The sequence below is a fragment of the Aythya fuligula genome, chromosome 7 (assembly GCF_009819795.1).
Source record: "Aythya fuligula isolate bAytFul2 chromosome 7, bAytFul2.pri, whole genome shotgun sequence".
Taxonomy (NCBI): domain Eukaryota; kingdom Metazoa; phylum Chordata; class Aves; order Anseriformes; family Anatidae; genus Aythya; species Aythya fuligula.
The window spans coordinates 32916272-32928579 of record NC_045565.1 but is presented as its reverse complement, the minus strand read 5'-3'; the positions used below and the strand labels follow the sequence as shown (position 1 = coordinate 32928579).

The 12308-nt window shown below is 40.4% G+C and overlaps 1 protein-coding gene across 2 annotated transcripts; it reads left to right on the top strand.

Annotated features, from left to right (window-relative positions):
* Nucleotides 1–247: 247 nt before the first annotated feature.
* NSMCE4A (NSE4 homolog A, SMC5-SMC6 complex component) lies at nt 248–12075 on the top strand. Of its 2 annotated transcripts, none has more exons than XM_032191754.1 (11): nt 248–562; nt 1493–1573; nt 2156–2286; nt 3374–3525; nt 4529–4628; nt 5549–5639; nt 6284–6378; nt 7442–7490; nt 8539–8633; nt 9169–9260; nt 11217–12075. In XM_032191754.1, the coding sequence occupies exons 1-10, from the start codon at nt 265–267 to the stop codon at nt 9250–9252; spliced, it is 1176 nt and encodes a 391-aa protein (XP_032047645.1). In that variant the 5' UTR covers nt 248–264; the 3' UTR covers nt 9253–9260; nt 11217–12075. The 2 variants fall into 2 exon arrangements, with proteins under 2 accessions (XP_032047645.1, XP_032047644.1); XM_032191753.1 differs by lacking the exon at nt 11217–12075 and adding an exon at nt 9768–9799.
* The last annotated feature ends 233 nt before the right edge of the window (nt 12076–12308 follow it).

Genomic DNA, 12308 nt, shown 5'->3' with positions numbered 1-12308 from the left:
CCACAACTTCCCACCCTAACCCCAGCCAAAGCTCGGAGCCCCCCCTCAGCCGAGCTGCGGGGCAGGTGCCGCCTCTGGGAGCCGCCTCCATTGGCTTCTCCGCGCGGGCGTCGCCCCCTGCCGGGCCCGTTCCGCCATAGCGGCCCCGCTCCCGCTCCGCCATTGAGGCTGGGCGGGAAGCCGCCGCCGCCCGTTGCTCCCTCAGCTCGGGCCGCGGCCGCCATTTGCCGCCGCGGGGGCTCGGCCCCTGCCCTGCCGGCGGCGATGTCGGAGGCGGGCGGCAGCGGGGAGCCCTCCCCGCGGGGCTCCGAGCCGGGCTCCGGCCGCTCCTCGCTGCCCCTCGCCTCCCAAAACGGCTCCGCGGAGCAGCAGCAGCGGCGGCGGCGGCGGCGGCTCTCCAGCAGGCTCGGCCGGCCGCCGGCCGTCGGGGAAGACGAGGAGGAAGAGGAGGAGGAGGAGGAGGAGGGAGGAGAGAGGCCGCGGAGGGCGGAGGGCAGCGCGGACGAGCGCAGCAGGAGGATGATCCGCAACCAGTACCGGGAGCTGATCTGCAGCGTGCAGCGTGAGCGGGGGGCGAGCAGCGGGGCTGGGGGTCCCTTAACCCCCCCCCAGGCCTTCTGGCAGTGCTGGGGGGCTCCTGCCCAAACGGGAGGATGGGGTTCGGCTGCTGCCATGTGCAGGGGTTGTGTGTGTGTAACATGATTTGGTTGGGACCTTTTCCTGCTCGAGGAGGCGCTGCCGGGCGGAGGAGGATGTGGTGTGGGTTTCTGCAGCCTCGCTGTGTAGGGCTGTTTGATGAGAGAACACAGCACAGTTTGTGGATGGTGACTGTATATGTATAAAAAAAAAGCAACTGTGTTATGCCCAGGCATTGAGCACGCTCTTAAAAGAACGTACATAGCTGTTGGGAATTGCACATCTCAAAGCCTTGTTAAATTGTACTCGCATCATTACACACAAGTAAGTTGTTTCGCCTGGTGATCTTCAGAAATCACCAGGCATACATTTTTCCCTTTGTTCTTCATTTATTTTTTTTTCCTGGAAGTCCCTGATTAACGTGAGCGTGTAACATGAATGACACCAAGAAAGCTACAGTACCTGCTGGCTGCTTCGGCACAGGTACAGGTGTTTAGCTGGGACTAACAGGAATCGGATCCACTGGGTTTTGAGCAATTAAATGAGTTTTGGAGTGGGGAAATTGATGCACGTACCTAACACAACTTCAGTAGATGGTACAGTTCCACGTAAATTCAGCTGCCTGAATCCTATTCCATTGAAGTAAATGGAAAATTGCCCCTTCAAACCAATCTAATGCATTAGCACTAATAAGAACAGAGACTAAAAATCTTGAAGTGAATGTTTGATTATATTCCATATCTGTTATTTATAAAGGAATACGAGCAAGACAGTTTTGAGTAAGGAGTAAGTATGTATTTCTTGGTGCTTCCATATTTAAGTGATTTAGGATTTCATTTGTGTCCTGTCTACCTAGAAAACCGTGAGGATGTGCTGAGTTCAAAAAGCAACAGACTGACAGAAGCTTTGGAAGAAGCCAATAAACTGTTCAATGGAGGTAAAACAAATTCTGTAGTTCTTGTTAGACGTGATTGCTTGAGTAAATAATGTCTTAATAAACAAAATGGCAAGAAGATGAAGTTTATATCCAAGTATTTTGACATAAAAATTAATGTATAACTCGAAATAGATTTGTTAAGCTGAAGAGGAATTGTTTGAATAAGGTTATATGGGAAAACAAATCTCTCTTTTTTAATGTTTATTTGCAGTTAGAAATGCTTCTTGCTTTATGTTGACTTTCTAGGAAAACATACATAAGTAGTACCCAAGATATTAGTGTAGGTAGACTTGTTTCGCTTGGAGAGAAGCAAAAAAAACTGTCGATGAAATACACACTTGATTTTTCAAGATAACTTGTTAGTTCTCCATGCTTGCCTTTGTCAGGCTTATCCTCTACTTTTTCTTTTTTTTTTAAATGTAAATATGAGTATTCTGTAAGAAATTGCACTACAGCCTGCACTCGAATTCATTGCAATAAGATGATTTAGAGAATATCCTGGGTATAGAGCTTTGTATGCTAAATTTCATTGTTTCTGGCAATGACTTGTTATTAATATACAGCCTTTTTCTTCTGTAACAGTTTCGTGTGCACGAGAGGCTGCGCTGGATGCTCAATTTCTTGTCATAGCATCAAATTTAGGAAAGGAGAAAGCTAATGAGTTGCGCTCAGAGATGACAACATTTGAATCACTGACATTTGCAGAAGACTTGGTAAGTTCCAGATTCAGAATTTGCCAACAGTTTTGCTCGAGGTTTGCCCTTTTTGTTATAGAATAATGAAAAATTGTCAGGCAGTACCTGACAGTTCTGATATAATTTAAGTCTTCCCATGAATTTCTTTGATTATCTCTGTGGTTAGTTTTGTTAACTGTTTTAAATCATGGATTCAGCATTTCCAATTTGCGTAGGGGAAAATGTTACCTTGCATATGTAGGCATCTCCTCTGCCCCTGCTACTTTATCACGGTTTTGTCCGTTCGTGCTTTTATGACAGCCTTTTATGCTTTCTTTTACCGTGTTCAGTAGTTTCACATTAGTTAACTAGTGTCTTTATCTTGTCCAACGCTACATTTGTTTTTGGATGAAGTTTTCAAGGTCCTTTGTGACTCATAGAATGGTTCTTTGTGTTATTTGGACATGTAGACATGCCGTGATTGACTGCTTTAATCATGGATGGATGGAAGAATGGATTCACAACAGCATTGAAACACTCTTCAAAACATAAAAGGCTGTGCATAATCTCTGACTTTTGTTGTCATCTGTAATATAAGAAACAGGTTAACTGAGGGAGGGGAATGCATTTCTTTTGTTCTAACGAAATACTGGGAAATACAAGACTGATTTATACCTGAAAGTTTAAGATCTCTTGAAATGAGATTTAACTTCAGTCCCCATTTTATTGCGGTCCATGCAATTCTCTTACGTGGTGTTTCTGTTTTGGCTGACTTCTGTGAAGAACTACAAGTCATTCACTTCTAAATGAAAATGTTACATTGCTAAGTACTAAGACTGGATTTTGTGATTTAGTTTATATAAAAATGTACCTAAATTTAGGGATTTAACTCCCTTTAATCAAAGGGAATTAAATATTAGACGGTGTAGCTCTTGATTGCATGTGTCAGAAGTCTGCATGTGCTTTTGTTTTCACTTATCTTCAGGAAAGTCAAGGTTCGTTTGTTATACAGTGATATTAAATACTAATTCAGCAGGACAGACACCATAATACAGTGTTTTACCATTAAACTGTCTACTCATCTTTCTTGGAAGTGAATTTTCATTGCAGTTTTTTTCTTTTGTAGCTAACATTCATGGGTATAAATCGTATAGAAGTAGATGGAAATGATAGCGATACTGAGAACGTTTCAGCTGGCTATTTACCTAGTAATGCCTGGCATAAGCTGGGAGAAGAAGCAGAAAAGTACTTCAGAAGAGCACCTTCTTTTCACTACATGTAAGTTTATTTAAAGAAATACTGCAGCACAGGCTAATGGCCCTTGTTGGTGTTTATTCTAAAAACTAAATTTCTTACCTTTAATGCCCTGGTCTTGAGTAGAGTTTAATCTCTGATCAAAAAGTGTCAACAAGAGCTTCTACATGGCCTCTGTTCTTCTGGTATGGTGAACTCCTTATCTTCAAAATTTGTCATGATATTTGTTTGATTCTGTTTTGGCCTGGATACAAAAATATTTGTGTATAGCAGGGGTAGCAAGGTACGTCTGTTTTATCAGTTTCAAACTAAAACCAGAAAATGTAAGTGTCCCTCTTTCTTCTGAAAGCTGACTCTTCTGTCCCTTTTCCCTCCCTGTACAAGCTGCAGGCAGAAGTACAAATTGAGGAACCTTTATCTCTCCCTCCAGACATTTACAGACCCTGATGAACGGTCTTTCTGTATCTTTTATGGTATTATGCTGAGGAGACCAGCACAACATCTCACGTCTGTGTTAATGGGTTGTCTTTTTAGAACCTTGCTTCTTGCTCTGCCTTCAGAAGAGAAGCCACTTGATTACTTGCAGGTGGCCATTTGTAGGATCGGTGCCATCTCTCTCTTTATCCTTTAGGCCATCTATTTAGTAGGACTTTTTAGCTGCTGTGACCATTAGTCATTTGGCTTATAGCCAACACTTCAATTTCAATCTCTCAGACTCAGCCTACAACAGCAGGATCTATTTTTATTAAATTCTCAGCAGTAGAGTTGGCAGAATATTATTCAGTTGTCTATGCTTCTGCACTTCTTCCACTCCCTAATTTTAAGAAATTTGCTGGATACAATAATGTGATCAGATACTGTACGATACTTGATGTTGGAATGCTACTTGAGATATTTCAAATTTATGTTTCCACTTTCAAGATGAAAGTTCCTGTGTCCATCTCTTCTTATCCAAGGTCTAAATTCTTTTTTTTTTTTTTTTTTTTAATCTTTTTTTTAATATGTATATTCTTTTTATTCTGTTCAGGTTGGGATCTTTCAAGTCTGATCCTCCTGTACCGAGGCAACGGATTGAGAGGCAGAAAAAGGCTGCAGGAGGGCAAGAAAAACGGGCAATGCCTGCTCAGGTTTGTGAACTGTTACCTTTTATTAATGAATTGTATGGCATTACTACTTATCAAGAGGTGTAAAATGCCCTGCCATACCTGCGGAACTGTGACAAAATGCAGCAGAGAAAGATCTCGATAGTGTGTGGTAGTGCTTTCATCAGTTTTAAAAGAGGAAGATGATGATAAATGTCTCAGAAAGAAAGATAATTCCCAGCTTACTGAGAGTTTGCAACTCTGGTAGTATTTTTACAAAATTCTTTTGTTTCTGAGATTCTTCTGTGTCTCTAAGATGTCGATACATCTTGAAAGGAAAAGAAGTTGAACTGATAAATAGAAAAGGAAATGATAAATATTCTGTATCTTGGCCACTTGCATAGTTGGCCGTGTTCCAGATTGAAGCACCTGGAACAGTAATCATCATCAGGAGAGACCAAGACAAGTTCACATGAGTTTATTTGCTCTGACATGCATTGCACGGGGGAGGCAAGGAGTAAGTAAACTTCTAGACAAAACCAGGGCAACATGAAAACTTAGGTGCCTTTTCTGGTGGGAGAAACAAAACAAAACAAACAAAAAAAGAAAAACAGCAACAAAACCTGTCTTTCTCTATAAATAAACTTACTCGTTAAACCCTCAAGCTGTGTCCCACTAGGGCTGACTTAGCCATTCAGTTCCACAGAACTGTTTGAAAATAGAAGAGCAGACCTATGAATAAGCTCAAACCATATAAATTGTGACCTTTCAGTTTGATATTGTACAATGTGAATTTTATTCCCAAAGCACTTCATAAGTTGTCTCAAGCTTGCAGTAGTGTCTGTAACTGCATGTGTGGCATAGAGAGAATTTTCTTTTACATAACGTGTTCATAAAAGGAGCATTTCATATTCTTGTCTTATAACAGCAGTTATATTAAATGAAATTATGATTCTTTCTTCTAGCTAAAAAAAATGGAGGAGTCTCATCAGGAAGCTACAGAAAAAGAAGTAGAGAGGATCTTGGGATTATTACAGACTCACTTCAGAAACGATCGTAAGTATGATTCAATTTAGCTTTTATCTCGTTAATTTGAGAAAATGAGTACTCTTCATCTTCCACAGTGTTGTTAAACTACAGAAATAGAATTAGATGGAGCTACCAAGTAGAAATCTTTGTGCTGAAGGTCACGTACTGACTAGATACTCTTTATGGCACTGATCATTTGGGGTTTCATATAATCACAGAATAGTTGAAGTTGGAAGGGACCTCTGAGAGTCATCTGTTCCATCTGCTTTGCTCATGGAGAGCCATTTGCTTAGGACCATGTCCTGTTCTTGAACATCTCCAAGGATGGATGTTCTGCAACCTCTCTGTTTGATAGCAAAGTTAAATCTGAAATCCTACCTACCCTCTTCTTAGTAGTACAAGGCTTTCTTTTTTTTAAAGAAAGAAATCAAATAGTGACATACTTAAAAATTGGTACGTATACACATGTGCACACCCCACAAACGATGGAATGAAATATTCTCTGGGAACTTTTTCTGCATGTATGCAGTTGGGAATTCAGCATTGTAGTAAAGTTATCATAAACATTTACATAGCTTTTAAAGCGAATATTGATGTTAAGTTTGTGTTCACAGATGTTGGCTCTATGTACACCACCTGTTCTTTTAGCTAACCCATTTTTATATCTCCAGCTTTTACACCTATTTTCTTCTTTGATCTTGTGATTGATCCAAACTCTTTCGCACGCACTGTGGAAAACATCTTCCATGTGTCTTTCATTATAAGGGTAAGGCAAGACATGTTCTTGAAATCTTAATATAAATGCTGGAACTATATGGAAATCTTGATTTGTTGTTTTGTGTGGTATTGAAATATTAGGATTTAAGTATTTGGATTCCTGACTTGTTTTCCACAAGCACTCTATATTTTGATAATTAAATAAAAATGAAAATAGGGTGTTTTTACTAGATTTTTTTTCTTACTATTCCAGTCACTTTGTTGACAATAATGAAATTTTTGCTATCAATGTTCTTTTAAAAAAGGATTCTAGTGTACATATATTCCTATAGATTATAGAAGTGTTCATAGAGCATAGAAGAGTTACTGAGATTGTTTGTTTGTTTGTTTTTAAATAAATTAATTAATAATTACTTGATTAAAAATGTCCTTTTGGTAGCACACAGTGACAAGAAGCTTATTATGCTGCACAATAAGGTTTAAACATTGAAAAGTCAAATGGTATAGCTATATGTCTGTTTTAGACTGTTTTTATAAAGTTTATTCATGAGCGAAGTTTTGGAGATTGTACTTTCATACTGTAAGATCTTGGTAATTGGCATTATAACTAACCTTCAGTTTTGTGCTTTCATTCTCGTTCCTGCATCTTCATTGACTTGTTTAAAGGTTGTTTTTCAACTGAGTATCTTGGTATTTTATTTTCCCTATGAGGTTGTTTTGCGATGTATTACGCTACACTTGATTCCATAGATTTGTGTTTCAAACTGTAATTTGTCTCTAGTGAATAAAATGTGTTTTAAATTCAGGAAAATGGAAAAAAATGAAAATACATTTTGACCAAATTCAGGGGTTTAATTGAATGCAGTGATACAATTATGAAGGACTAACACAAGTATATTAAATGAATTATAATGATTTTAAAATCAAATTTTTATAATCCAGCAGTCACCACCTGTCTTATAGTAACTGCATTCTCCTTGATTAGTTCTGTAATTAAATATATTTTCCTATTTTATTTAACATATGTATTTATTTCTGGTAATAAAGTATATCAGTGCATTATAGCATTTAGATTTAATATCTGAAATCTTAAATCTTACTGTTTTTTTTAGGATGGCCTTGCAAGATTAAAGCTGGATGATGATAAATTGCCAGTAATAGGTAAGTCTTGAAGGGATGCAAGACACGGAGTCCTGATGGCTCTTGAACAGGAGACCTTTATTGCCCTTTCTCTACTATGTATACTCTACTACATATACTTTCCCTGTAGCCCCACGCACTGTCCACACGCCCGTATCTGTCATACCATTAGTTAGAGACCCTCAGACACGCACCTCGAGCCAGCCAGCAATTGGCCACTGCCCAAAGCTCATCTTTAACACTGTAGCCAATTTACTTTATCTCAACCTTGCCCTAGTTTTTGTTTCTACTGCTTGTTTCCTCATTATCTCTAATTCAGGGACATGTGAAACAGCGCAAAGCCACTTGCAAATTCCTTTCCCTTTTCAGCAAAGTCTAGCTTTATAAAACGAATTGCTTTTTTGAAAAAGTAGCTGTACCTCAGCTTCAGGTGTATGGTTAGCTGCAAGAGCAGACATCTGGGAATAAGCAGTGAAGGTAATTGAAGGCTTGAAGAAATTTATAAGAGTAATCAAAAAGGTTGAGACTCTTTAAACATATAAATCAGCTTAGTAGACTTTTTCTATATTTCTATAAATCAATTCAATTAATAGAAATTAAAGGTTATTCTGTTACCTTGTAAGTAATAATTAACAGTAATATGAATGCTGATGCTGCTATGCTTAGAGAAGAGAGATTTTGCATACAGGAGGTTTCCTTTCTCTAAGTTAAGAAGTGCTGCAATGTGAAAACAGCTGGAAAGGAAATGCCGTCCTGTGTTGAGGTCTGCAGCTTTTATTATCATGGGGTATCAATGAGGTTACAGTTTGGTGGGATTTCACACACGGCTAAGCCCTTAGGCCCTTCTGGGACTCATAAATTTAGAAACCAACTTTTTTAAATCGGTAAGACTAAAGAAACTTCCTGAGCAGCGTATAGTACAGGCTACTGGTAGAAAGAAATTTAATGGATTGTGTGTTATTGAAATGAATCTTTGTATTATTGATACTAAGCTTTGTGAAGCTTCTGTGGTCCTGAAGGAAACTGACTTAACAACTGTAACATTATGAAAATACAATATTTTGAACAGAGCCCGTAAAAAACAATGAAGGAAGAAAGGATGATGACCACAGTAATCGAGCACGGAACCAAGTTGTCATTTCCCTGAGCCATCAAGAATGGAAGGTATGAGATAGCACTTGATAACTTTGATTCATTTATGTTTTTCCCCAAAGCGTAAGAACACATCTGAGAGCTGTGCTGATAATGTACTCAGATGAGCACAGGTGGATTTTATCACTGCATTTAATTTCAGGGATTCTAAAACAACTACAAATCTAATTGGCATTTTTAACTGCAAGAAAACTGGGAAGTGGCACAGTGATTTCATCTTTGATCCAAAAAGCCCTGTCAGTTCAAGAGCTTTTAACTTGTGCAGTGACTCAATTTTCCTGCTTTATGAGGACTGCATAACTACAGAATGTTTCTTCCCTTATGTATGATGTGCTCCTACAGGGGGTGTTTGCTATTTTTCAATAAATCTTCCATAAAACGTTTCTTAGTACATTTCTCCTTTGTCACTCCATGTGTAGAATAGGCTTAGTCATGTGAAGCAGTGCTTTAGTTTGAGAAACTTTGTTATTTACCAGGCAGTAGCTGCAACTGTATCGAAATAAATTTGCTCCTGCAACTTACTTACCCTTCTGTCATTTCTACCTAGGAAATCATAGAAACATTTGAAATAACAGAACCCATGATCAGCCCTCCTTCCTATAGTAATGACGATGAAATGGAGATAGATTAATTCTTCCAGTAAGTTTTTTTTTTTCTTTTTAATAAACAAAACCAAGCATATAGTGCATGCGTTCCTTGTTAATGCGTAAGAACGGCAGGGAAATATCTGTGACTATGTATGTAGAAACAGTATAAGCAGGGTAATTGTGTAACATTCTGACTGTTTCTATATTCCTGATCTCTTCTTGCCTCAGAATGTCATCTAGTCTGCTATGTGGTAATTAACTGGAAAGGTCTTTTTATTTTAGTTCTACACTTCAGTTCATTTTTGAAATTCAATATGGGTACCTGAAATGTAATGCTGTGAAGAATCATAGCCTAGTTTCTGTGTTTTTATTTTTTTTAAAAACTCACAGCTGATCTTGTTAAGAGTAGTCTGAAGAAGGGCTTAGGGAAGCAGAAAGGGAAGGCAGTCTGCTTCCCTCCAAAATCTGTTAAACAATAGGACTGAATTACTTTATTATCTCAACTGTGTGGTGAGTAAGGTAAACCTCACTATTTTCTGTTTTTGTTTTTTTCCCCCAGGTGCCTTAAAGAAAAATATTCTAAAATGTTACCTTCAAATAAGATATTATATGTATATATTGTAATATTAAATTTATTTTTATTGGAACATTCTGGTACTTTATATAAGCTGTATTGTTTTCACGTGACACAGTTATCATATCCTTTCAATTTATTATGGCGCTATTTATGGCTTTCTGTAAACTTTACTGACACTGCTAAAAACTTTCATAAAGATGAAGTGCTGCCCCCCTTCTTTCATTCATTGTCTCTCACCAATAACAGCCTGCAAGGGGAATTCACATGGCAAACCATCTCTGCTGTGATAACCTGTTCCTGACCACCTCTGGGTGCAGACCCTTTCCCTAACCCCCAGCCTGACCTTCCCCTGTCCCAGCTCCATGCCGTTCCCTCGGGTCCTGTCGCTGTCCCCAGAGACCAGAGCTCAGCGCCTGCCCCTCCGCTCCCTGTGAGGGAGCTGCAGGCTGCCATGAGGCCTCCCCTCAGTCTCTTTTTTCTCCAAGCTGAACAAACCAAGGGACCTCAGCCGTTCTGTATATGTTTTCCCCTTTAGACCCTTCCCCGTCTTTGTAGCCCTCCTTTGGACGCTCTCCAATAGTTTTACATCATTTTTATACTGGGATGTCCCAAACTGTGCACAGACCTCGAGGTGAGGCCGCACCATTGCAGAGCAGAGCAGGACAATCCCTCCCTCAGCTGGCCAGCAGGGCTGTGCTTGATGCACCCCAGGACGCACAGAGCTGGCCCTTCTGGCTGTCACTGCACACTGCTGGCTCACGTTCAACTTGTCACTGACCAGAACCCCCAGACCTCTTTCTGTGGGGCTGCTCTCCACCCTCTCATCCCCATCTGTACATCCAGCCAGGGCTGACCTGTCCCAGGTGCAGAATCCAGCACTTGCTCTTGTTCAGCTTCATGAGGTTGGTGATTGCCCAACTCTCTAATTTGTCAAGATCTCTCTGCAAGGCCTCTCTACCCTCAGGGGAGTCAGCAGCTCCTCCTAATTTAGCATCACCTGCAAACTTAGCATGCATTTGAATCCTGCATCCAAATCAATTATAAAAAAGTTGAAGGGAACTGGCCCTAAAATAGAGCCCTGGGGAACCTCACAGGTGACTGGCAGCCAGCCTGATGTAACCCTGGTTACTGTAACCCTTTGAGCTTGACCCATCAGCCACTTGTTCACCCATCGTGTCCTGTATCTGTCTAGTTGTATGCTGGACATCTTGTCCAGAAAGATACTGGGAGAGACAGCATGAAAGCTTTGCTGAAATCCAAAAAGACTACATCTACCGCCTTCCCTTGGTCAACTAGGTGGGTAACCTCGTCCTAAAAGGAAATTAAAAAACAGTTTTCCTCTTGTGTACCTGTGTTGGCTGTGACCAATGCCTGCGTTGTCTTTCAAGTGTTTCTCAGTAACCCCCAGAGTAATCTCCATAATTTTACCAGGTACTGAAGTGAGACCGGCAGGCCTGTAATTGCCAGGGTCTTTCTTGAAAACTAGAATGTTTGCCAGCTTCCAGTCAACTGGACCTCCAGATCTCCAAGACCGTTGAAAAATATTTGAGAGGTCTCACGGTGACATCAGCCAGCTCTTTGAGTACCCTGCGATGAATCCCATGGGGCCCTGTAGACTTACACGTACCCAGCTGGAGCAGCAAGTCCTGTGCAAGTTCGGTGCCAGCTGGCAGTTTATTGTTCCTGCAGTTACGTTTCTTCAACTCAGGACTTTGGAGGTCTCGGAGCCCATCACTGATGTTGAAGACAGAGGTGAAGAAGGCATTAAATGTCTCTGTTTTATCTGTGTCTGTTTTTATGAGGTGACCATCCTCACCAAGTAATGGACCAATGGTCCTCTTTTTGTTATTAACATATTTTTAAAAGCCCTTTTTATTGACCTACACTGTACTGGCCAGCTTCAACTCTAATGGAGCTTTGGCCACACACATTTTCTGGTGGTCATATGCTCTCTTTTTCTACCTGAGCTCTAGAAGATCCCTGCGTATCAAGCTGACCTTCTGCCCTGCCTGCTTGACTTCAACATTTTGGAATTGCCTATTCCTGTGCTCGTAAGATGTACTCCAAAGTTGACCAGCACTGATGGACCCCAATGCCTTCGAATGCAGCTTCCCAGGGGCCCATCCTAACTGGCTCTGAGGAGCCTGCAGTTTGCTCGCCCCGTATCCAGCGCTGAAATTGTGGTGGCAGTTCTCCTATCACCAAAAATTTGACACCTGCCTACTTCATGGTCATTATGGTGAAGATGGCCACATGTGTTTGGTTTTTAACTTAGGTAGGATAGCTGTATTAGGCCATAGCTTTATTTTCTTTAAAAGAAATAAAACTTTGCTCTGTCTCTAGAAAATGCGCTTCTAAGCATCATCTCTGGAATTTCCAAGATTTTTTATCTTTAGGACTCCTTTTATCATTACTTAGGGATTTATATTATAGAGACTGAAGTAATGGGTACTGAGTAATGAGAACAATCTGAGCGTTTTTGGTCATCTCCAGCGAGCTGAGAGCGATGTTTGTTCAGGCTGT

Bases quoted from the DNA above. Each gene is read 5' to 3' on its own strand.
- NSMCE4A (XM_032191754.1), top strand. From the start codon at position 265: ATGTCGGAGGCGGGCGGCAGCGGGGAGCCCTCCCCGCGGGGCTCCGAG. The intron at 563-1,492 runs GTGAGCGGGGGG...CTGTCTACCTAG, and splicing joins GCTGATCTGCAGCGTGCAGC to AAAACCGTGAGGATGTGCTG. The intron at 3,526-4,528 runs GTAAGTTTATTT...TATTCTGTTCAG, and splicing joins GCACCTTCTTTTCACTACAT to GTTGGGATCTTTCAAGTCTG.